Source organism: Cynocephalus volans, chromosome X (assembly GCF_027409185.1).
Source record: "Cynocephalus volans isolate mCynVol1 chromosome X, mCynVol1.pri, whole genome shotgun sequence".
Taxonomy (NCBI): domain Eukaryota; kingdom Metazoa; phylum Chordata; class Mammalia; order Dermoptera; family Cynocephalidae; genus Cynocephalus; species Cynocephalus volans.
Window position 1 is genome coordinate 42,788,654 of NC_084478.1, and position 26,966 is coordinate 42,815,619.

Below are 26,966 nucleotides of genomic sequence, written 5' to 3' on the forward strand. Positions count from 1 at the left end.
GCCCCCACGACCGGCCAGCAGCAGCAGTCCTCCCTTAAGAGATGGCCAGAGGAAGGACCACAAGTTTCCCGGCTGCCTGAGGCCCAGTGGCCACCTTTTCCACCTCAGCTACTCCGCGCCAGCCGCCGCAGCCGCCGCCATCTTGAAACCATTTATCTCATTTACACCCAGTTGATCTTAATGGCTCTATTTATTACTACATCATACTTCATCCATTAGACATACAAAAAGGAGTTCCCTTATCAAACCTGATTAGAATGAGTGAAATCACTGGTTTTTGGAAAAATGTTATTAAATTTGAGAGATTATATGAAGTTATTTACACATATTCACATATCTTGTTTTCTTAGAACATGTATATGCTCATTCATTCACCTTTCATTTGGTATGTGGTCCGAGACCTTCTCTGGAATAAAGATTCACTGACTGAAGTTCAGCATATTCTTTCTGGCATAAAACATTTCATCATTTATGACATCTGTTTTGGTTTCTTTAAAATGGAGTCAGAAATAGAGACACTGGAAAGAATCTGAATGCAAAATAATTCCAGATTTTTGTGATTTCTACCCCTGACCCCTAATCTTAAACAGTTGTCTCACCTACATCTAATTCAACAGCATTTTTTTTTGCTAATAATCTTTATCAAGTCCTCCAAAGCATTCAACTTAGTTTTCACAGAAACCACAATTTTCTTTCTCTTTGCATTCCTATTTTATTAGTTTGTGTAATATTTAATTACATAAGAAAATGAGAAAAGCAAGAATAACTTGCATAAACAGGTTGGGAACCAGATACTGTTGACGTTTGGCAAACATACTCTCAAATGGTGGGAGCCAAGGTACATGCTACCAGAATGGCTACTTGCAAACCTTTCACAAACGCCTATAGACTACTGGTATCCATCATTAAATTTGGAATATAGATTGGTTAAAAGAGCTTCTCTATACTGAACTGTGTGTAGTCCTTTAATGTAGCTTGCTCTTTCTTGTTTCAATGATTTTGTTGATACCACTTTTTCCCTTTGGCATGTCCACTTATTCTTCTTTTGACTCCTGCCATCCTTTAAAAGCCCATCTTAGAGATCATCCTCCCTAACAAACTCTCCCTAACTACTACTTCTTCAGCCACGTAAAAGCTTATGGAAGGCCGTGAATAAAGTGCATTCATTTGTATACCTACAGCGAGTGATACCGTCAGTACCAGCCAATGCTACAGCATATTTGGCTTCAGCTAGTCAGTTTCACTAGAACTTGCCAAGTTGCAAAGAATACAATATGACATAAAATGATTAACTATGAAACTAATTTTTCACCGTCTTTTGATGAAGAATTATGAATGTCCTTAAAAGCTTTTCAAGAGTCACCGGAGAACAGATGGGAAGAGACCAGCTTCTCCACAGACACCTGTGGATAATAATATCTGCATGATTTTCTCTGATCAATCTGAAAATAGCTCTTTGGTGATATTGATTGCATCTCAAACATCTTCGGGCTATAAGTTGGAGGAGGATAAAATATTCAGTTGCAGGGCTAATTCCTACTTAATTCATCTAAAATGTATTGGTTGGGATACAGTGAGACTAAGGTAAGTAAATGTACAAAATGTTTGAATCAAAGAGCTTCTTTTTGCTATAAGCAGCTATGGAATTGAAGTCAATTGTCTCTTGACTGTGTTAAATTCTGGAGAACATCTAAAATATTAATTGTTAAACATACTCTTTCCAGTTTTTTAAGATTAGAAAGATCAAGTCCAATTTCCGGAATTAAAAACGTATCCATGGAAACATGATAACATTATAAAAACATTTAAAAAAATTGGTTCTGGCTCCGTAGGTATGTTTTTAAGTTATGTTACAATGTCAGGTGTAAAGATTTAAGATTTAAATGCTCAATTTAATTTGAATGTGAATAAAAATTCTTACTACTTAAATTAAGAAAATATTTATTGGTCATCCACACTGTATCAGGTTTTCTGCTAAGTACTGTGGGTTATAGAGATAAGAGTAAGATACTACCCTGTTTTCATGAAGCTTTCAATTTTGCTGGGGGTAAAAGCATGTTAATAGGTGTAGTACATAATAGATACAAAAAATGTTACATGAGTGTTATAAAAAAAGAGCAAGAACTCAAGAGAACAAACTGCTTTTGCTTGAGAAGAGCAGGTCACATTCATTGAGGAAATGGTACTTAAGTTGGATCTCATGGGATAAGTAGGATTTTAAGAAAAAAAAAGTGGGGCAGGGGGAGACAATTTAACCAATGTAAATGTTTTTTGCAAAAGCTGAAGTTTGATAAAAACCTTCAGGTCATCTTATGCTTCAGATATAAGCTGAAATAGTAAAATAATGGACAGCATGGTTGGAAAGATGTCAGAACAAATTCTATGTCTAATTCCCTTGCTATTAAATGTGGCCGGTTAAGGTACGTAGAGGTTAAGGTAAGTAGAAGGTTGGGCAGAAACTGGAAGTACGGAGGGTCTTCAAAAAGCTCATGGAAAGATTTGTATTATCTCGTAATTCTATTTTACCATGAATTTTTGAAGTACACTCACCCGTATTAGAGAATGCTAAAGGTCAAAACTTGGATAAATAATGCAAAATCAGATCTAGAGTAGGCACTCGAGTCAGACTGTTTGGGTCTGCATCCTGGTTCAAATATTTCCTATCTGTGTGATCTTGGGCAAATAACTTCACCAGTCTGTGACCCCATTGTTCTTTTGTAAAACTGAAAGCAGAATAGTACCTACTTCATATTGCTGTTATGAGGATTATTTGAGCTATGTTAAACATCTGGAAGTGTTATCACCACCACCACCACCATCACCATCACCATCATTAGGCAGGGGTCTATATGAGGTATTATAAAGTCAAATGTCTATGGGAAAGCAATTAATATAAATGAGCAAAGTGGAACAGTGGTGTGGAACGGTGGTGTGGTAAACTGAAGACAAAACTTGCTTACCCAAAGCAGTGCTTCTAAAACTTTCATGTGCACATGAATCACCTGGAAGTCTTATTAAAATGCTGACTGTGATTTACTAGATTCTGCATTTCTTAGCAACTCTCAGTGTCTGTGCTCTGGACCAGAGACCACACCTTGAGTAGCAAGAGTCTGAAACATCTGTTACTCAGTTGTAGCTGATGATGCCAAAAGAGAAAGTGGAAATGTGTACCTAGTAGACAGATCTAAATTTTCAAAAGAAGACAGAAATCCAAATCTTTTTAAAATATGTAGACTCTCAGTTTTTAAGTGTTGGCAATTATTTCAAAACAATGGCTACACAAAAACAATACATGCATTCAGGCTACATTCAGGCTGTGGGCAGTTTACAAACTCTGGGCTAAATGAAGAGAGAGTCAAGGTCAAAACAGCTGAAAAACTAGGGAAGTTCAAGTACAGAGCAAATGAACTGATGCTGGTACTGGAGAGATTTGGGGGGCAGAGTGTGAATGTATGAGCAGGCTTTTAGCACTGGTTTACACAGATATGCTTGGTGCATTTAAATGATGGCACACACTGTGAAGAGACTTTTGAAACATATTAAAAATTTTGGCTTTTAATTTGTAGACTATAAGGTGCTGAAAAACTGGCTGAAACTGAAACCTGAAAGCTATTTGGTTAGGAGAGTCTGAACTAGTGAATAGTCAAAGTTAAAGAAGACTTAAGAGAAAACAGTTGTCTCACAAGAAGTGCGTAGAATAATATGAATTGCTAATGAACATTTTATAGAAGAGGTCCTATTAGGCCTACTTTAATGAATTAGATAAGGCTCATTTCTAATTAACAGCATTCATTTGCATGCAAACAATGAGCTAAGGTCTTTAAACAACAATTTCTTCCCTTAAGTACATTTACGAATGCCTCCATTATTTTTTTTACACCGTTAATTTGCTTGGCAAACTAGCATAGATTATATATAGGTAAACTTTGGTTTAAAAATTCAGAAGTAGAAAGGTTTACATGAATAATAACTTACTAATTTTACATTGTCTTACACAATAAGGGCTTTTTAACATGCCTAACCTTATTTTAAACTTTGATGTATTCTGAAAGAACTTTATCAAGCATCCTTGCAAAAGTAATACGAAAATATTATTTCCCCTGGGACTGCTTGCCAGAAAGGTGCTAATATTCTTTTGAAAAAAGGGCTACTGACCATATCTTGGTTTTCATGTACTATTCTTATCTAAAAGAAAGCAAAGGTCCTCCGAAGAATGGTTAATCCCAAACCTGGGGCAGGGAATGTGCAAGGTGAGCCTGGGACAACTAAGCAGAAAGCTTGAAGAAACTCACACTGGCACAAAATAACTGTAATTCATTGTAACATACTGAATAGATAAGAACTATGAGTCCCTGTTGATGTCAATAGAGAAAAATGTTTTTAAATCTTTATTTTTTTTTTAACAGAAGAAAATGAGCTGGTAAATGTAAGATCATGTCAGGGTGAGGAAAATCTCCATTTTGCAAGCCTCAATGTAATAATTAAGTTAGGGAGGAATTATCAGTGGATACTAAAGCCATTAGATGATTTATTAATTTTAAAAAAAATGTGACTTTACAATGCGAGATCAATGGTTATACCTTCACTAGATGATCAAGTTTAGCAGCATTTACGTGGGACTATCTCATATTATGCATTTCCTGATGTGATGTAATACGAAGTACACAGCATTTTTATGAAGTATTTTTTGCCAAAATGTTTAATTTGCATCTTTTCAAGTCTTATTTGGACTCAACTTTCAGTTTACAAGAAATTCAGAGAATAGAGAACATGTTAAATGACACTGTGAGGGGGAAAAAGTCAGACAAATCCGGAAAGGTGGAACATTTTTTTCAGGCTATCGATCTCCACTTTTTCAAATATAAATATCAGTTAAAAGAAAAAGAGGTGGAAGGGCTGATTTAGACTAAAAAAGAGTAAAAATGAACCATGATGGTATATTGCTACAAAAAAGCCCCCAAATATAAAAGACATTTTTGAACTGTTGGAGAAATTTGAATACGGATTGGATATTAAATAATAATATTGTATTATGTTTAATTTTCTCAGGCATCATAAATGAACATGGTTATATATGGCATGCTCATATTCCAAAGCGATGCATGCTGAAGTATTTAGGGATGAAGAATAGGAAGTATAATGGTGTTTATAACTTGCAAATGTTAAAACAACAAAAAGTGTGTGTGTGTGTGTGTGTGTGTGTGTGTGTGTGTGTGTGTATGTGTATGTGTGTGTTTGTGTGTATTATGCCCTATATTAGAAAAGGACAGAGAGGGCAGAGAAAGAGAGAGAAGAACATATTTGTTGAAATGTCAACAAAAAGACAACCTACAGATTGGGAGAAAATATTTATAAACTATGCATCTAACAAGAGATTAATATCCAGAATATACAAGGAACTCAGATAGCTGAACAGTAAAAAAAACAAGTAACCTGGTTAAAAAATGGGCAAAGGAGCTGAATAGACATTTCTCAAAGGAAAATACACAAATGTCCAACAGACACATGAAAAAATGCTTAGTATCTCTAAGTGTCAGGGAAATGAAAATCAAAACCACACTGAGATATCACCTCACCTCAGTTAGACTGACCGTTATCAAAAAGACAGAAAATAACAGATGCTGGCGAGGATTTGGAGAAACGGGAACCCTCCCACACTACTTAGAGGACTATAAATTAGTGCATCCATTGTGGAAAATGGTATGGAGCTTCCTCAAACAACTACAGACAGAACTGTCATAAGATCCAGCAATCCCACTGCTGGGTGTATACCCAAAGGAATGGAAATCATCATGTTGTAGTCATACCTGCACTCCCGTGTTTATCATAGCTCTATTTATAATAGCCAGGAGTTGGAACCAACATAGATGTCCATCGACAGACGACTGGATAAAGAAAATGTGGCATATATACACAATGGAATCCTACTCTGCCATAAAAAAGAATGAAATTCTGCCATTCACAGCAACATAGATGAACTTAGAGAAAATTACAAGTGAAATAAGCCAGGCACAGAAAGAGAAGCACCGACATGTCCTCACTCATAAGTGGGAGTTAAAAAATAAACAAAAAAGTAAGTAAAAGAAAGATACAACAATCACAATAGTATGTTGAACTTTCAAAAGGAGAGAACAGAACTGAGGTTACCAGTGGTTGGAAAAGGGGGGGTGGATACGGAGGGAGGGTTAGCGAGAAATTGGTAAAGGGCCACAAAAAATGATTACATTGTGTAATGTTGAATATAATAATTATCCTGATTTGAGCATCACATATTGCACACAAGTATCAATATTCAATGCTATACCCCACAGATACATACAATCAATTATGTTTCAGGAAAAAAAAAAAAGCCAGGCACAGAAAGAAATACTACGTGTACTCACTCACAAGTGGGAACTAAAAAAGACAGACAGAAAGAAAGAACACAATAATCTGTTGATCTTTCAGAAGGAGAGAACAGAGCTGTGGTGACCACAGGTATGAAAGTGGGAGGGTGGATAGCAAGAAATTGGATAATGTACACAAGGAATGATTATATTTTGTAATGATGAACACGTTAATTATCCTGATTTGATCATCACGCATTGTACACAGGTATTGATATTTGACTGTGTACCCCACAAACATGTATAATCAATTATGTTTCCATAGAAAAAAGGAAATGTTAACAATTGTGGACTCTAGGTATTTGGGAGGAGAAAAGGAGGGCATACGGCTATTCATTATGCTATTTTTTCAACTTTTCTACACGACTGAAACTTTTTCCTAAAAAAAGGTTGGAAAAATGTCAAGAAACATTTTCATTTAGGTAACATTTAAATTAAACCCATTATTTCTTTGTTTTTTAAGTTTTAAATTTTTGAATTTTTTTTTTTTGTGTGTGTGTGTGTGTGTCTTTTTCGTGACCAGTACTCAGCCAGTGAGTGCACCGGCCATTCCTATATAGGATCCGAACCCGCAGTGGGAGCGTCACTGCGCTCCCAGCGCTGCACTCTCCTTAGTGCGCCACGGGCTCGGCCCTAAATTTTTGAAATTTTTTATGGAAACATAATTGATTGTACATATCTGTGGTGTTCAGCACGGAATATCAATACCTGTGTGCGGTATGTGATGCTCAAATCAGGACGGTTAGTATATTCAGCTTTCACATTGTAATCATTTTTGGGGTGCCTTTACCAATTTCTCACTAACTCCCCTGCCTCTCCCTGTTATTTCTTAATAAAAGGAGTCTTAAAAAGTTCATGGAAAGGTTTGTATTATCTTTTAATTCCATTTTTCCATGAACTTTTGGAAATATCCTTGTGTATGTGAGTACAATAAATACCTTATGTGAAATGGGGGAAGCAATATCATATTTGTCTAAAAGAAGGAGCAAATATAATCTCTTAAGATAATTTTTTATTGCTAAGGGTTATGATTCAGAGCTCCCTCAATTTAGGAATTCCACTTCCCACCACCTTGCTTCTCTCTCATGCTCAATCTTTTATCAACTGACATTATTCTGAGCAAAAATTTCTTATGTTGTCAGCAATTCATTGCCTGAAGGCCTGGCTCCTCACATTCCCTTGACTGGTACATCTTCTCTTGGAATACTCCAGAATAAAGGGGGTATATGAAGATGATGACTACACATCGAAATGACTGAAACCATGATAAATTATGGTGAGATTCTGGGCAGATAAACAGACAGCTGGAAAGAAATAGTTAAAATCATTTTTTATGCCATGGATCCCTTTGGCTATCTGGTGACTCCTCAAAATAATGTTTATTGGTTCAAAATATAAAATATATGACTTCAAAGGAAACCATTTGTATCGAAATATAGTTATAAAACTATTACAAAAATAAATTAGTGATGAAGTAATATATGTGCTCATTTATTAACACATTAAATAATAAGTTCTTGTTAATAGTAAGTTATTGCAGATATAATAACTTTAAATTTTGAAGTAATGATAAGCATGAAAAATATTTTAAAATATCTACAATGATTCTACTAAGATATGAAAATATCTGTGATTTCACAGTTACTGCTATTATTACTGTGGTTTCTTGCATACATTCAGAATGGAAGGGAATGCTCAATTTCAGTTAGAGGTTAGTGAAAACAAAGAAGTAATCTTTTTCCCCATCCAAGATCAGGGCTCCCCTGGAATTTTATCCTTGTACACGGGCTTAAGAACTTTTGTACATGGGCTTGCTTTGTTTTAACCTATGACTTTCCTTTAGAGCTTCTAGGTTTCATTTGCATCCTTTCGTTTACAAAGATCATTCTGGTGGCTAAGCCAAACTTAAACTCATTGCTATTATGCTTAAACCTGTATATTTTATCCAGTTCCTCTGCTACATAATTGAAGCAACAGTGAGTTTTCTATTTTAAATTGCACAGCTAATTGACTATATTTTATACTTCATTTGCTTCCAGCATAGACTAAACTTAACGGATGTCAACTGCTGTTAGAATTTTTCTGAGAATTTTCTTTTCATAGTTCTGATATCTTGTATTTTCAAAGAGAAAGGTTTCAAATTATGTAGCTATAAGGCTCTAAATAGTTTTCATAGATTTTTTTTTGCTTAAATTATACACTTTCTTTCACATGGGTCCCTGGGCTAAGGAATGTTAAATATTTCTAACAGCTGTATTTAAAGTCCATTACAAACTAAGAATACTGTTGTTAAGTTGAATAGGCATCTTATATTTCACCTGTGCAATAAATAACTTCTATTTTCTTCTAAATTTTGCTTGTGTTGCACTGAAAGCATGCTATTGATTAACAATAGTTTCATGATTACAGCCCTCTCACAATTGTTAACATTCTTTAGGAAATATTATTTTATTTATTTTTACTTGATTTGCTACTAGATGCTTGGAAAAAGCTGCGAGTGTTTTGGTAAAACTGGCACTTTAATTTTATTACATTTTTAAATTTCATAAAATTTAAGTGATATAAAAATCCTGAGAAAGTATGCCACAAAACTGATCTCATCTTAGTGAAACTTTAAATATGCTAACATTTATTTTTAAAATGTAGCGTGAAGTAGACCACTTCAAAAGCTGAGTTTTTTTTAAAAAAACCTCAAGGAAGCTGATCGGGACTTTTTAAAGCACAAAAGTGCAATATTTAATGTAGGTCAAAACGTTTAAATGGAAGAAATTTTTCTAACCAATTACAGCCAAATCCCTAGCTGTAATTAAACTACAATTTGTACAATATTTCACAACAGAGTCAGCATATACCACTTATAAACTCAGAAGGATATAAAATTTTAGAGCTTATTTGTTGAAACAAGCATATCGCCCAATCTTTATTTATAAGTTATAATTTGAATTTAGAAACCAATAACAGGTGATAAGAATTTTAAAATTCAGGTGAATAAGAGTTATTAGAGAGAATATGAATATGTTCTATTCAAATATGAGTAAGATATTTAAAAATGAGAAACAACACTACACAAAATATAGAAAAAGAATACCCCTATCAATTTAATCTACTTTATAAATTCAAGATATATATTTTTATAGCATACTATTCAATTATCCTTAATCTTCTCATCTCTTACCATCTTATTTTAGACTACATTGAGCCTAGTTCAATAATAACACTATATAGGTTTAAACCTGTTCCTAGTGTAAACATATCAGTTATTGAAATAATGAAATACTTATATGATTAAAAGGATTTCAATCTGAATAGTGTACGACTTTTTCAAGGAAGTAGTTTAACTGCAAAGTTTCAGTTTTCATTTTTTCTCTATATTATTAAGAATATTTTCAAAACCAAGATTTAATGCAAAAATGTTTTTAGATGATGCTATTATTCTTCAGCTTTGGCAAGATTTGTGTATGTGTACATGTGTGCACGTGTGTATGTCAGTCAACTGATGTGTCCATTTTGTACAAGAATATGAATTGTATCTACTTTCTGAATAATGCAACATGAGCAAAGGAGGCAAGAGGAGGTGGGCAAAGACAATGAATGTAATTCCAAAGCCCTCCTTCTAATACATTTTAACCAAAGATTCTCATCAATGAGTTAGTTGTTCCAGCTTTCTGAATATTAAAATCTGCCTATTATGAAGATGATAGGTAGTATGCAAGGGCTTGGCGATAGAACTGAGTTTTCATTGTTTATAACAATAATCTCATTTCATAAATAAAGGTCAAGCCCTCCCTTATGAAACAAGACACATTAGCATCAACAACTGGAAACATAATACAAAATCCCATTTATAAAATATCTATGCTTTCCAACTGCAGCAGCATGTATTTGGCTTTCTGTGCTTTCAATACATTCCAAGGGAAAATCAAATGATGATTGAATTCAACAATAACTTTCTTGAAGTTTTACTTTCTTCTTTAGATTTGAACATTTTCAGCCAAAGTCCCTCTTCAAGAATGTACTAACAAATGTAGTGGAACTAAAGGTAAATGTTACTACTGTGTTTTTCAGCATCATAATCATATCTAACCAAAGAGTTATCTTTCCTAATATCTAACCAAAGAGCTATCTTTCCTACAAATTGTCATTTATAACTGCTTTTTTCTCATCTTTTAAAAAATAATTATGATTCAGCTTTTTAAAGGTGGAATATAGTGAAGACATTCACATTTAAGCAATCAGGTGTGATTTTTAAAACAAACTTGAAAGTTTAAAATAGCAGAAAAATACTAACTAGCAACAAGTATATATTTTGGTACATAAAAAAAGAAATAAAGCACTTTTTTACTGCTATTGATTAATTGTTGACGGGCTCCTTAACAGTAGTGCCTTTCACCCTGCTTATAATCTTCCTTCACAAAATCTTTTTTAAAGAACAGCTCAAACAACTCTTGTAAAATTTTAGAATTCCTCTTTTATCTGTCATCCTACCTCTTTTTTCTTTCTGCCAGCTGTTTGCAGACCTCCTGCCACCGCAGATTTAGGCTTCCCAATTTTTCCTGTAGAATATTGGCATCTGTTTTTGAGGACTGTTGAATTATTTCTTCCCCAGTTGCATTCAGTGTTCTGACAACAGTTTGTCGCTGCCCGATGCCATCCTGGAGTTCCTGTAAGATACCAAAATGGCAAAACAAAAATGAAGCACCATGTCCTTTTATTTGAGAAAAGATTAAACAAGGTACTACCACCACATGCAGTTGTACTGGGAGAGAAGGAAATATAAAAGCTCCATGTGAAAATTTCTCTATGAAACTGACATGCCCATATCCAAAGGATACAAGACAGAAAGACTCTTTTTATGTGTCAGTAAAAGAGCACTCTCAGTTCAGCTCTAGTTTTTTATTTTTGTAAGCTTGTCAGCTATAGGATGTTATAACATCCTACAAATCAATTAGTTGGAAACCTTCTCAAGAGCAAATTCGATTTCTTGTCCCCACAAGGATGTTCCATGTTTAATAGTCTATGAAGTGTTGTAAAATTTAAATGTGAGCAAAGTATTTGGGTTACTTAGTGATTGTCTATATGAGAGGTGAAAAAGAACAGCTTAGCCGTAGTACTTAAAAATAACTTCTGGAGATGTTTAAATAAAATTAATTACTTTATTAGAAGAAAATGTATTTCAAAATCTGTTTGCAACAATGCATTTTAATTATAAAGCCACATAAAACTGAGAATTAATTGCTTTAAGGGGCAGCCCATCAAGAAATGCTTAAAGTACAGTAATAAATTTTAAAATAATCTATAGCCACTGGAACATTTTTATGAATCATTGATGGTGTCAAGCTTAAATTTCTTCTACTTTTTATCCTCAATGAAATTTTAAGAGTAAAGTGTCAGAAAAATAATTCCATTAAAAAAGAGACTATTACAACCAAGTATGCACAAAAACAAAAATGCTTTTTTAACATTAAATAAAAATGGCAATTACTCTTTATCTTTTTAAAAATACAATCTAGAATTTGTAAGGCAATTAAAATAACACATTGCTAAATTACTAAATCTGAAAACGAATAATACATGAGAACTTGAGATACATCCTATATTTAAGTCTAAATGATCCAAATCTGTATGCTACTGATAGAATAATATCAGTATGTAGAACACTCTACTAATAGATGTGATTAAAATTGTCTAATATTCTTATATTCCCCTACCCCTTTACCCAATACCAAGCTCATAGTAAACCCCAGAACATGCTTGCTGGTGGTGAGTTTGGGTCAAGATGGTGGAGTATTTGGTTCCTGGTGTCACTCTCTCCCACACAGCTACCAATTTGCAGCTATAGAGGAGCAGCAACGGAGGACCCAAGATCAGCACCGGAGTGGATGGGAGCCACCCGCCATGGGACCCCAGTTCAGGTTGCTCCCCATTGCGTAGAAAGACTTTAGAGATTCTGGGCCCACACACCCCAAGCCTGCCAGGCTGTAGAAGGCAGGTGGGGTGGGACTTGCAGCCCAGACTGGTCCCACCACCAGGAGAGAATTAAGAGGTTTGGAGCCCACACACCCTGAGCCAGCCCAGTCGGAGAAGGCAGGCAGGATGGGACTTCCAGCTCAGGCTGGTCCCTGCCACTGGGAGAGTCCTAAGAGGCTCGGGGGACACTACACCCTGAGCCAGCCATGCAAGAGAAGACAGGCGGGGTGGGACTTCTGGCCCAGGCTAGTTCCTGCTGCCCAGAAGCAGCAGTCCCTTCAGGATCCAAGACAGGCATCAAGGTGAAATGAGTGACTGAGATACCCCTGGCCACAAAGAAAAGATACCAGAAATATGAAAAATCAAGAAAGTACATCACCACCAAAGGAAAATAATAACTCTCAAGTGCTGGATCCTATAGAAGAGGAAGTCTTTGAAATGGCAGACAAGGAATTCAGAGTAACTATTCTAAGGAAACTAAATGAGATACAAGAAAACTCAGTTAAACAACACTATGAAATGAGAAAAAATATATAGGATCTGAAAGAAGAAATGTACAAAGATTCAATGTTTTGAAAAAGAATGTAGCTGAGCTTCTGGAGCTGAAGAATTCGTTCAACAAAATAAAAAAACATAACAGAGAGTTTAACCAGCAGACTTGAACAAGCAGAAGAGAGAATTTCTGACCTTGAAGATAAGCTGTTTGAATTATCACAGGCAGACCAGAAAAAAGAAAAAAGAATCAAAAAAATTGAAGAAAATCTAAGAGAGACAACTGACAATCGTAAGTGCTCAAATATCTGAATCACGGGTGCTCCAGAAGGGGAGGAAAAAGGAAATGGCATTGAAAACATATTCAATGAAATAATAGCAGAAAATTTCCCAGGTATAGGGAAAGTCACAGATCTCCAGATTCTGGAAGCCCAAAGATCACTAAACCCATTGAACCCAAAAAGGTCCTCTCCAAGACATGAGATAATCAAACTGACAAAACTCAAAGACAAAGAGAAAATCTTAAAAGTTGCAAGAGAGAAGCAGAAAGTTACCTATAAGGGAGCCCCAATCAGAATAACATCAGACTATTCAGCAGAAACCTTGGAAGCCAGAAAAGAATGGGATGATATATTCAAAACACTAAAGGGCAAAAATTGCTAGTCAAGAATACTTTACCCAGCAAGGCTATCTTTCTAAAATGAAGGACAAATAGTATATTTTTCAGACAAACAAAAACTGTGGGAGTTCACTACCACACAACCAGCCCTAAAAGAAATTGTAAAAGAAGTAATGGGTTTTATACCACAAAAACAACCATCACTGCCAACAATACACAAGAAAGAAGAATACTGATCAGCAAAACAAAAATGCTAACAAAAGAGAAAAAAAATAGTTTATCTATCATCCCAAGAAACCAACAAATACAGAAGACAAACAGAAAATTAGAAAGAAAGGAACAAAGGTATTTAAGACATCTAAACAAAAATCAGTAAAATGCTAGGAGTAAATCAATACATTTCAATAATAACTCTAAATGTAAAGGGATTAAATTCTCCTTTCAAAAGACACAGACTGACCAGATTAAAAAGATGGACTTAATAATATGCTGTCTTCAAGAGACTTACTTGACCTGTAAAGACACACATAGACTGAGAGTGAAAGGATGGAAAAAGATATATCATGCAAATAGAAATGAAAAATGAGCTGGAATAGCTATTCTTCTATTAGATAAAATAGACTTTACAGCAAAAACCATAAAAAGAGATAAAGAAGGACACTAATGATAAAAGGATCTATCCATCAAGAAGTCATAAGAATCATAAATATATGCACCCAATATCAGAGCAGCCAGATTTACAAAGCAAACACTATTAGATCTGAAAAAAGAAATAGACACTAACACCATAATAGCAGGGGACCTGAATACCCCACTCTCATCATTGGACAGATCATCTAGGCAAAAAATCAACAAACACAAGATCTAAACAACACTTTAGAACAATTGGACTTGGCAGATATCTACAGAACATTCCATCCAACAGCCTCAGAATATTCATTCTTCCCATTAGCACATGGGACATTCTCCAGGATAGACCACATGTTAGATCATAAAACAAGTCTTAACAAATTCAAAAAAATTGGAATTATTACATGTATTTATTCTGATCACAATGGATTAAATTTAGAAATAAAAAATAAACGAAACTCTGGAAACTATACAAACACATGGAAATTAAACAACACTCTACTTAATGACATGTGGATCCAAGAAGAAATTAAACAGGAAATCAAATAATTTCTTGAAAGTATTGAAAATAATGACACATCATACCAAAACCTGTGGGATACTGCAAAAGCAGTATTAAGGGGAAAATTTATCGCATTAAATGCTTACTTCAGAAGAATGGAAAGATGGCAAATAAATAACCTAACACTTCACCTTAAAGATCTAGAAAAAGAAGAACAATCCAAACCTAAAGTTAGTAGATGGAAAGAAATAATTAAGATCAAAGCAGAACTAAATGAAATAGAAACCTGAAAAACAATGCAAAAGATCAATGAAACAAAAAGTTGGTTTTTTGAAAAGATAAATAAAATCAACAAACCTCTAACAAGGCTAACTAAGAAAAGAAGAGAGAAAACCCAAATAACAAAAATTAGAAATGAAAAAGGTGATATTACAACTGACACCACAGAAATACAAGGGATCATTAGAGAGTACTATGAATAACTATATGCCAACGAATTTGAAAATTTGGAGGAAATGGTTAAATTTCTGGATGCATACAAACTACCAAAACCGAGCCAAGAAGATATGAACAGACCAATAACAATAAAAGAGATTGAAGCTGTTATCAGAACGCTCCCAACAAAGAAAAGCCCAGGACCAGACAGGTTCACTGCAGAGTTCTACCAAACCTTCAAAGAGGAACTGATACTTATTCTCTAAAAAATGTTCCAAAAGATTGAAATAGAGGCCATTCTCCCAAACTCATTCTATGAGGCAAACATCACCCTGATACCAAAACCTGACAAAGATGCATCAGAAATAGAAAAATACAGGCCAATATCCTGATGAATATAGATGCAAAAATCCTCAGTAAAATACTAGCTAACAGAATACAGCAACAGATACAGAAAATTATACACCATGATCAAGTGGGATTCATCCCAGTGGTGCAAGGCTGGTTCAACATATGCAAATCAACAAATGTGATAAACCACGTTAATAAAAGCAAAGACAAAAACCACATGATCATCTCTATTGATGCTGAAAAAGCATTTGACAAAATTCAACATCCTTTCATGATACTCTCAACAAGTTAGGCATAGATGGAAAGTATCTCAACATAATTAAAGCCATATATGATAAGCCCACTGCCAATGTCATCCTAAAAACAGGAACTAGACAAGGATGCCCACTCTTACCACTCCCATTCAACAGAGTGTTGGAAGTACTAGCCAGAGCAATCAGAGAAGAGAAGGAAATAAAGGGCATCCAGATTGGAAAGGATGAAGTCAAGCTGTCCCTTTTTGCAGATGATATGATCCTATATATTGAACAGCCTAAAGCTTCTATAAAAAAACTCCTAGAGTTGATAAATGATTTCTGCAAAGTTGCAGGTTACAAAATCAACACACAAAAATCAGTAGCATTTCTATACTCCACCAGTGAACATGAAGAAAAAGAAACCAAGAAAGATAGCCCTTTTACAATAGCCACCAAAAAAAAAAAAAAAAAAAAAAATTTGGAATAAAGCTGACCAAGGTTGTGAAAAATCTCCACGAAGAGAACTACAGCCACTGTTGAGAGAAATTGAAGAGGACACAAGATGGAAAGATATCCCATGCTCTTGGATTAGAAGAATTAACACTGTGAAAATGTCCATATTACCCAAAGTGATCTACAGATTCAATGCAATCCTCATCAAAATTCCAATGACATTTTTCTCTGAAATGGAAAAAGCCATTTGACAGTTATATGGAGCAACAAAAGACCACACATAGCCAAAGCAATCCTGAGCAAAAAAAATAAAGCTGGAGGCATAACACTACCTGACTTTAAACTATATTACAAAGCTATAATAACCAAAATAGCATGGCATCTGCATAAAAATAGACACATGTATCAATGGACTAGAATAGAGAATCCAGAAATCAATCCATATGCCTACAGCCATCTGATCTTTGACAAAGGCAGCAAATCTACATACTGGGGAAGAGACTGCCTTTTCAACAAGTGGTTCTGGGAAAACTGGGTACTCATTTGTAGGAGAATGAGACTAGACCCGTACCTTTCACCATATACCAAAATCAATTCAAAGTGGATTAAAGCATTAAATACACATCCCGAAATGATAGAACTCCTTAAGGGAAACACTCCAGGAAGTAGGAGTGGGTACAGAGTTCATGAATGGGATCCAAAAAGCACAGGCAATTGTAAAATAAAGAAATGGGATTATATCAAACTAAAAAGCTTCTGCACAGCAAAAGAAACAACCAACAAAGTAAAAAAAAAAAAAGTAGCCAACAGAGTGGAAGAAAATATTTGCAAAATATACATCTGACAAAGGATTAATATCCAGAATATACAAGGAACCCAAACCACTTTCCAGCAAAAAACAAATAACCCAATTAAAAAATGGGCAAAGGAGGTGAATGAGCATTTCTCAAAGGAAGATATATGAATGACCAACAGAGACATGAAAAAATGCTCAACCTCACTCAGCATCCACGAAATGCAAATCAACTCACTTTGAGATACAATCTTACTCCAGTTAGTATGGCTAAACATCCAAAAGACTGAGAATGATAAGTGCTGGAGAGGTTGTAGAGAAAAAGGAACTCTCATTCACTGTTGGTGGGTCTGCAAAATGGAAAATGATATGGAGGTTCTTCAAACAATTACAGATAGATCTACCATATGACCCAGTGATCCCATTGCTGGGAATATACCCAGAGGAATGGAAATCATCATGCCTAAGGGATACTTGTACTCCAATGTTTATTGTAGGTCCATTTACAATAGCCAAGAACTGGAACCAGCCCAAATGTCCATCACCTGATGAGTGGATAAGGAAACTGTGGTATGTCTACACAATAGAATACTCCTCTGCTGTAAAAAAGAATGAAATACTACCATTTGCATCAACATGGATGGACTTAGAGAAAATTACCTTAAGTGAAACAAGTCAGGCACAGAAAGAGAAATAACACGTTCTCACTTATTTGTGGGAGCTAAAAATAAATAAACAAACAAACAAACACACAAACAAATAAAGGCGGGGGGGGGGGAGAAGACATAATAACCACAAAAATTCCTTGAACTATTTAAGTCAAGTAAACAGATACCATGTGGGGCAGTGGGGAGGAGAGTAATGGGTAAAGGGGCATGAAAATCAACTAAAATGTATTTTGAGCTGTAAAATAATAAAAAAAAAGCACTGATTCAAAAAAAAAAACATGCTTACCAAATAAATGAATGAATGCATGTTTTCTGAGACTGAGTCAAATTTCCCTTAGACTCTCATTCTACATAAATTTCTTGGTATTTTTTTCTACATTTATATAAAATTATTTTTGAATTCTAAAATTTTTGTTAGCATACTTTTAGCAATTAAAAGACTTCATAAGTCACCATAAATGATAACAAGGCTACTATTGCAAAGACACGGGACATTACAACAAATATACAACTATGCACAATTATTGAACTATTCACAAGCTGTCCTGACCATACTCTCTTGAATGCCCATGAGATGTGTTCTAGTAAACATGTCATATTTCCTTGCAACTAGCTGACTTTGCTTCGTTCCTTACATCTCACTCTTTACCACCTGTTCAGATCAGTGTTGCATGTGACAGTCACTGTTTAATAACAGAGACAACAGTCATAAACGAATTGTGTCTGTATTCCTATTATACCATAAATTGCTTGAGATCAGAGATTGGGTCTTATTCATGATTGTGTCCTACTGCTTAGTACAATATCTGATGCATGAGAGGTTTTAATAAGTATCTGTTGAGTGAATGCATAATCTATGAATAAAAGAAGTGGGGAAGAAGAGGAGGGAGGAAGGAACAAAGGAAGAAAAAGGGGAAGAAGGGAAAGAGGGAGTGCTGTGTTTTGAACGTGTCTCCCCAAATTCACGTGTTGGAAATTTAATCCCCAATGCAAATTCAGTGTTAAGTGGTGTTAAGAGGCCTTTTGTGAGGTGTTCTGGTTATGAGGACTTCATCCTCATGAGTGGATTAATGCTGTGAAAAGGGTTTGCAGGAGTGCATTCTCTCTCTTCTGCTTTTCTGTCATGTGAGGACATGGTGTTTCTCCCCTCCAGAGGTGCAGCACTTAAAATACCATCTTGGAAGCAGAGAGATGGGGCCTTAATGCACCAGTGCCTTAATCTTGGACATTTGAGCTTCCATAACTGTGAAAAATAAATTTCTGTTCTTTATAAAGCCTCAGATATTCTGTTTGCAGCACAAATGGACTAAGACAGGGAGGAAGAAAATAAGGAAGGAAGTTCAGTCTCATCATCACCATGGTATCATTAGTATTAATACTTATCATTGGACCTCCTAGAGAGTCAAAGAAATAAGAACAATTTTCTAGGTTTTAGGCAGTGTGTAATCTAGTTGAAGAGACTAGACAGTTGTGAATAAGACTTTGTAATATTATACAGCAAGATAGAGAAAGGTGCTCAGTAAATGTTGGGTCAGAGAGGGATGATTTCAGTGAAGGGGATAACAGGAGAGACTTCTTGGGTAATTTGGAATTTAAAGAACGTGTAAGCCTTAGGCACAAGGAGTGTCAGGGGCAGAGAGTGTCTGGCAGAAGGCAAGGCCTGCGGTATGCGATCTTTATGATTTGATCAGGAGTATACATTTGAGCTCTGTGCCATTATCTGAGAACAGAAGTTTAGGGAGAGACAAGGCCCTGGGTGTATAATGGAGCCTAGGATGAGAGAGCTTTGCTTTTTATTAAGGAGTTTGCAATTAATTGGGAGGCAATAGAAAACAACTCAGTTTTGAAATACAGGAGTGTCAAGGCTACAGTTGTGCTTCTGTATAATTCTGAGGCAGAGTTTAGGCTAATGTTGAGGTACAGAAACAGGTAAAACAGCTAGGACAGAACTCTGGGAATTGGGGCTAAAACAATGGGCCAGAAAAGAAAAGCTAAAGGTAATATGATCTCTTAAGGAAGAATCAACATTTTTTGGTAACAAGCTGGACCATGCAAGCATGAGTGACTGTTGAAATGGGAAAATCCTTGCCTAAAGCACAGAAGTCAGAGAGGCTTAGAAAGGAATGATCATGGCTCATGTTTGTACCCCCAATGGTGTCCAATACTTACAACTATAATTTATGTTCTTTTTAAAAAATGCATGGGGTGTACATCAGATGTGTGCTATAGCAGGGCTCCTCAAACTTTAATGTGCACAAGAATCTCCTGGAGATCTTGCTAAACTGCAAATTGTGATTCAGTAGGTCTCTGGAGGGGCCAACATTCTGTATTTCTAAGCTACAAGGGGATGCTGATATTGTTGGTCCAGGAAGAATACTTTGAGTAGGAAGGTGATGAAGTAAATGCCTTTTAACTCTTCAAGCAATCAAGGAATTCCTATTGCTAGCTATAATGCTATAAACTAAAGCTTCTTCAGGATTTTTATCTCAACCTCTTTGTGCTGTATTTTTGATCTCAGCCCTTTTACTTCATGGCTGATGGCTACAGAGACTTTTACAACGCAATTGCAGAATCAACAAGGGTTTTATTATTTCTATTTCTCAGATAAGAGAAAGAATTGAATAGCTAAATTTGAAGCAATAATTTAAAATTGTTAGATATAAATCTCATTTACATAGAATCTCAAATCAGGCCCTTTAGATTTTTTAATTTTTTTGAAAGAAGAGCTCATTAAATAGTCTATTGCATTTCTGTGAGAAGATTCTGTAACCAGGAGAAACATTTACAGTGTATGGTCTACTCAAGGAGAGTTTTCAGGGATAAAGCCTGAGAGAGCAAAATAATGGATCAAAACAGGAACTAAAAATTTGTACGTGGTGCTATACTGTTAGCCTTTGAGCCAGAAAAAGATAACATTGAATTCACAAAATTAAATGTAAAATCTCAATTAACTTTATTCACATGGTGAAAAACATAAATTAACTTTAATTCTATAGCTTCTAAACATTTTAGTTACTGAATTATTCATTACCAATGAAATTTCCAAGCTTTGATATCATATTAATGTACTGTTGTCATAGACATTCTTATCTATTTCTCTGGCAATTAACATCTATTCTTAGTTTTGGACAGAAAGAAAATCATAATTAAATCTATTGGATTATTCATCATAGTTAGAAAGCTTATTGTGTTTTGATTTCAATATTAAAGCATTCATTCTTAATAAGCAGTGCATATCAGAGTCCCCCAGGGAGATTTTTCAAACTATAAAAGCCCAGAATTCCATGCTAAGTCTTCTAAATCAGAATCTCTGGGGGGAGGGTGACAAAGGTATATAAAACACATACACTATAAAAGAAAGGGTAGACTAGAGATATGTGGAGAGGGCAGGGGCACATATTATAGGACTACTGCATTATTGTCAACTTCTTTTATGTTTTTTAAAAATAAAAAAATAAATTGAGAACTGTTCCTAAATTGTAGAAAATAGCACTGCTATATATCTAAATCTTTCAAATATGGCCAAATAGGGGGAAGGGAAAAGGAAATACAGGCAAGTCAGAAACTGCTATATTTACATAGAGGAAAAAATATGAGAAAAATAAACCACTACCTTTTACATAAAAACATCTCAAAATTTTTAAAAAGTATATTTGTAAAACTTTCCAAAAGTGTATAAAAACAGAATAAATGGGAAATAAAATGTGACAAATGAAGAAAAACTAAGAAGCAGCTATGGGGAATTGTACGATGACAAATTGGTTGAGCTATGTAGATGGCAAAAACATCACAAACTAGTGAGCAAAACAGAAAAATAGAAGAGATAAGACATAGTTGAGAAAAAACATAAAGACTGAGGGAAATAGAGGAAAGAAAAACAAACCTTCATTGAACATGTAGATGTGGCAGGAATCCAATACTGAGATTTACTTGTAATTTTGTTAATGAATTATTTTGAGACAAATTAATTATTGACTCTATCTACTGATGGGTCAAGGGAAAATAGGTAATAAAATGAACCTCGTGGAGAGTTGTGAAACTGGCAAATAGAATTTTATGCAGTAATTCCATAAAATTATAGTGCTTTATCTTCTCTTTCCATCCTAATTAAGATCATCTCCATTGTTTTTCTCTTCATTAGTCCCGAGAATTTAAGAGTTTGAAAAATAGTTTCTGGTGCTTTTCTCAAAGATAAATTAAACAAGTTTGCCTCTTATGTTAATTCTTAGACTATATAGTCACCACTGTCTCCAGAGATTTTAATATGCTTCAGAAAGTATGTTTCAACTTTTATCAGACAATGAATTTTTATAAAGAAGTAACACAAAGGGACCAATACCCAAGGCATATAGCAGGCACAGCAACAGGACACACTCAACTTAGCCCATCCATGGACTGGGTGACTCCATCCCTGCTGGAACACCTGGTGACCCTGTGAGAGCATCTGATGAGAGTCAGAAGGATGGAAAAATGGCTACAATTTGGGAATCCCAGGAGTTAGAGAGAGGGAGAGAGGGCAAGAGTAGAAAAATAGTATATGCAAAACAGAAAGGATGAGAAAAAAGTGAAAAATGGCTTTAAAAAAATGGCAATTTTTGAGTAAAAAATGAGAGCTGTAGAAGGTAAGAATCAAAACTAGAGGTCAAAGAGAGCCCAGAATGAGGACAGCGAGAATCAGGCCTACCTATCACGTACAAGATAAAGTCCAAACTTACTGGCACAGCAGGGAACGTCTAAAGGACCTGTGCATCCTCTTCTCCCCTCTGCCTTTGCAGCCTGCTCTCCTGCTCTCTCCACGTGCAGGTTTAGCTCAGACTCCCAGTAAAACGAATGGCTTTCTATTTCCTTGATTGTCCTGCTAAGTTTTGTAGGACAAACACATTACTCATCTGTAATAGTTTAAAATGTTCCCTCTTTTTGGAGGCTCATTAAAAGTCCCTTCTCTGTATAGGTATTAAATATTTCTATTTAGTGTCATTCATGTAGGTACTGGACTTTATAGCTGAAGATTAATACAGAAGGAGAGTTTCTTCTCTAAAGATATGTCTATAAGATAAGTCTAGATTTGAATTGCATTGAAGCTTCAACTTTTACTTAAGGATTAAGAGATCTTTTACAAGTAATTTGCAAATTTAATCGAATCAAAGGGGAGCAGTCTTTGCAATGAACAACTAGAAATAAAATGCAACTTTTTAGCCTCTTCGTCCTGGTGTCATTTTATTTCTTTTCAGTTAACATTTATTGTGCCCCACTAATAAAAATGTTGAAAACATATGTATGTTTTTGTTAGTTTGTCACAGGAACTGGAGTTAGAAGAGAGTCTTGTTAGATTTCATCTAATTTCCTTTTTTCCTGTAAGGTATAATAGTAGATATGCTCATTGGTACAATTCCCCATCTGTTCCCGATAATGGTTGCTATAAAAGAATAATGAGAATTCCTCCTAAAAGTAGAATTAGACTGTTCCTTTTCCAAAGCAAACATCCTGCCAGTGAACTGAAGGAAAACTGTGTACAGTAGCGATTTATTTTAATGGGACATTTACCTAATATCAAATTACAATGAAATTTTCTTTGGGTGTGTTTATCTCATCCGCATCAGTAATATGTGCATTCATTATTATCATTGCTATTAACATAGACGCCAAGTGAATTAATCATAAAGTGTTTTTAGTCCTACATGCTTTGTAAGGTTCTCAGGCTGTTTTTCTTTCTTTCCCCAGAAATGATGCCCTGGGTAAAAAAAAAACAAAAACAAAAACAAACTATATATATACGTGTGTGTGTGTGTGTGTGTGTGTGTGTGTGTGTGTGTGTGTGTGTGTGTATTCCTCAAAAAACATGACTATGTATATGTAAAACTATATATATACATATATATTCCTCAATTTCAAGCAGTGATTCAATGCAGAGGGCTATCAAAAGAGAAACAACTATCTGTGCTAAATTTCTGCATTGGGGGATCTGAAACTGAGGACTACATGTGAAATCTGGCCTCACGTGTTTTGGCATTTGAACTTTGTTTAATAATTTGAATGCATTTAAGTGGGACATGTGTGAATTCTGCCACTCTCTGATGCATTTGAGTTGGTGATGCTTGCTTTAAAGAAAACTTGTTATAAAGTACACAACTTTGCAAAGTGAATAGGTTTTTACTTTGTTAAAATCAATGTTAGCTCTCTCTAGGATCACAAATTTATTCAATCCTTCTTGGCTTTTAAATCATTTCTGAGAACTTCAGGAGAAATACCTGAGACCATTAAGAGCGCTTTTTCTCTATTTACTTAGATTTGGTAAGAAAGCAAATTGGCCTTTCTCTGATAAAAAGGCAGCTCTGGTCCACGGCCATGCTTGCTCATTTATTAAGTGATCTTTTTATTAAGTGTTTATTTATTAAGTGTTGTAGAACACAGGATTTCGGGAATAAAAATTCTTTTTTCTACATAATTACTAGCATGGCTTTAAATACATGTGAGATATTTCATCATGAACCATACATATTGCACACGTAACCTGAAGACACTGGCTCTTATGACAAAATATTTGAAAGGAGACATAGGTCATTTTAAAATAGCTCATTCCTCTTATTTCTAGAGGTATTATCAATTTGGAATCACACATATATTTATTCAAAAGCCATTTGGTGGATGGAAGGGAATACAGGGTGTGTGTGTATGAAAAAAACAACCAAATTATTTTTTAAAAACAAGGCAATGTGTAAGTAAAGTTGATTATATACTGGAATTGTTTGATTAAAAGGTCTAATTTCATTGGTTCTGGAAAGCTATAGTTTCCTCTTGGTATTTGTCACATTTATTAAATATTTTCAGTGCAAGAGTTAACTATTTATTAGGCACCTCCTACCATCTAGGCACTGTATGAGGTGCTTATCATCACTGGCTGCAGGAAGAGAAACAGATTGGAGAAGCTCTGGAGAAGTAGGGAGACTACATAGGAGAAAATACAGTACTTAAGGTGAGGGAAGATGGTAGCGTGGATTGCAGAGGCATGGTGGAAATGGAGAGAAGTGGATGAAATCAAGTGATATTTGGGAGGTAAACAGATAGTGCTTAATCACACACTGGAGATAGGAATGAAGAAAAGGATATCAACTGGGCAGTTGGGGATCCCAGTCTGGAGCTCAGAGGAAATATGAGGACTGAAAATATAACTGAAGGTATTATTGGCATTATCAGCAGGGCTGAGTCTAAGATTTGTGATGTAGGTTTGACTCTGAATGTGGTTGGATTTTCCATTTTCATTGAGATGGTTATGGCAACTTGAAAGCTAGCAATCATAATCCAAGCATATTTAAGGACTCCCTGAATATTTGCATGATGATTGCTATGTAGGAATGTAAGGGCAGTAATTTTGGCATTATTGACCCTTGCTACATCTTCTATGTTTTATTTTCATTTGCTGGCATAGAAACTGATTAATATCCTGATGGGCACAGTATAGAGAGTTGAGAGGCAGTATCATTCATTACAAGTTTGAAAAACAAATTAAATTTTGTCTTCATGAAGTTGCTTGTCTTTTCCCACCCACCCTGACTTCCACCCACCCATTGCTAAAAATCAATGGTCAAAGATGATTTCAAAATATATTAGTGTGGCTCTTTAAGATATTAGAAATTAAGCTTGTCCCTTAACAAACTCCTTATATTCTGTTTTCATAGGAAGTCCATGTGCTTTCACCATGGCGTAATCTCTAAGTGACAGTTTAATGTAGGTAAACTGTTTAATAAGTATCCCCTTCACTGTGATTCACTCCACCCAATATTCAGCATAACAAGTTTATATCTGATTCTTTACAATGATAAAATAGCTTGTATTTTCTTGTCAACAATCTCAGTAGTAAGCAAATAACTATATACAATGCTGTGTTATAATACAGCTATGGGACTGCTTTGAGAACAAGATAGATCAATTAATTGTGTAATCGTGTGCACAACTGTGGGTATATATACGTGTGTGTACAGGTTTGGGGAGATGGTAAAAAGAAAAACAGAGAGGTTGTGGCAATTATTGTCATAAGTATCTTGAGAAATATTTTTTCCATTCCCTGTATCACCAGGCACAGTGCTCAGCACTGCTTAGCTTAATAATTGCTCAAGAAATATTTGCTAATAAATTGAGCAGAAAATTAGGCAAGATATCACAGTCCTCTTGATTGGTTTCTTATCTGGAAAAGGTTAAAAAGTAGATTGTGAAATATAAAAAACACCCTAGTATGAAAAAGAGACATTAAAAAATAATTGTGTTTCGTCAAAGCCTCATCTCTTGCCACAAATAACAAGTTATCAAGGAAAGGTTTAGTTTCTCAGGCTCTTGAGAATGGAAAGACCCAGAAATAAGATAAAGAGGGATGAAAACAGATCTCTGTGTCTAACATCAATTAATTGATTTTAAGCATTTAGCTTAGATTACAGAACCCCCAAGACATCAACTAAAAATCCACATATAAACACATGTTGGGCATCACTAAGCCTTATGTGTCCCTCTCGCCAAGTTATGCAGGAATTAAACACGAGCTACTCATTTTTTCGCAATCCTTAATTTCTGAGGTTAGGTTTCTTATTTTCCAACTCATTATCTGTTGTATGGTAATGCTTTTCTCCCTCATGGAATTAGATGAGGAGAGGGGATGATAAAACAATTGTGTTATCTCTTGTTGACTGGACATTTCCTCTGGAAACCAAACAAATCGGGCACAAGAATTGATTCTCTCCCCATTATTAGCCTATTTATACAATATCAACAATGTTATTGAAACTTATACAAACAAGAAGAACCTAAGAATAAAAGAGCCAGAGGACTTAAGCAAGTCTTCTGTTAGAACTTCTACAATTATCCATGTGAATCCCTAACAGGTTAAGGATAGTTGTAAAAGAGGTGAAAACTAACTATAGTGGGTTTTATTTTCTTATCTATCTAACTGTGTAAAAGAGAAGATTCAATTATAAAATGTAAATGTTTTCTGAATTTTTATCTCTAGCGAAGCTTCCATTGTAAGCTAGCTCCTAGCATTTCAATACCCTTCCACTTGACTGAAACCTCAAAGACAACATTTTCAGGCCAACATTAACATCACACCTGATACTGGTTTCTATTGTTGACTTCACCATTTATTTGAATGACATCTGTATTCTTCCACTTGTCAGGCTGGTTATCACTAGTTCATCTGTGTTTTATCCCTTTCTTTTCCCCAATCCAAGTCCTATCTTACTGATCCTAATTGCTATACCTCTTGCCAAGTTGATTCCATCATCATTGCATTCACTCCAGTCTGGTTGTTCACTACACTTCACCTGTGTTAGTAATACATCCTCCAAATTGTTTCCCCTCAAGCTCTCACTGCACAAAACCCTATACAATCTTTCCAGATTAATCCTCCAGGTGGACAGTTCTGGTGGTGGATTTTCTGCTCAAAAATT

General features: G+C 35.1%; 1 protein-coding gene across 2 annotated transcripts in view; it reads right to left on the reverse strand.

The window, feature by feature from the left end:
• The window catches only part of DMD (dystrophin), a 2,107,999-nt gene that overhangs the window by 820,249 nt on the left and 1,260,784 nt on the right, over positions 1-26,966 (reverse strand). For both annotated transcript variants that reach the window (XM_063083086.1, XM_063083084.1), the window contains exon 45: positions 10,872-11,047. In XM_063083086.1, the coding sequence (XP_062939156.1) occupies positions 10,872-11,047 (176 nt within the window). The remainder of the gene's footprint in view (positions 1-10,871; positions 11,048-26,966) is intronic.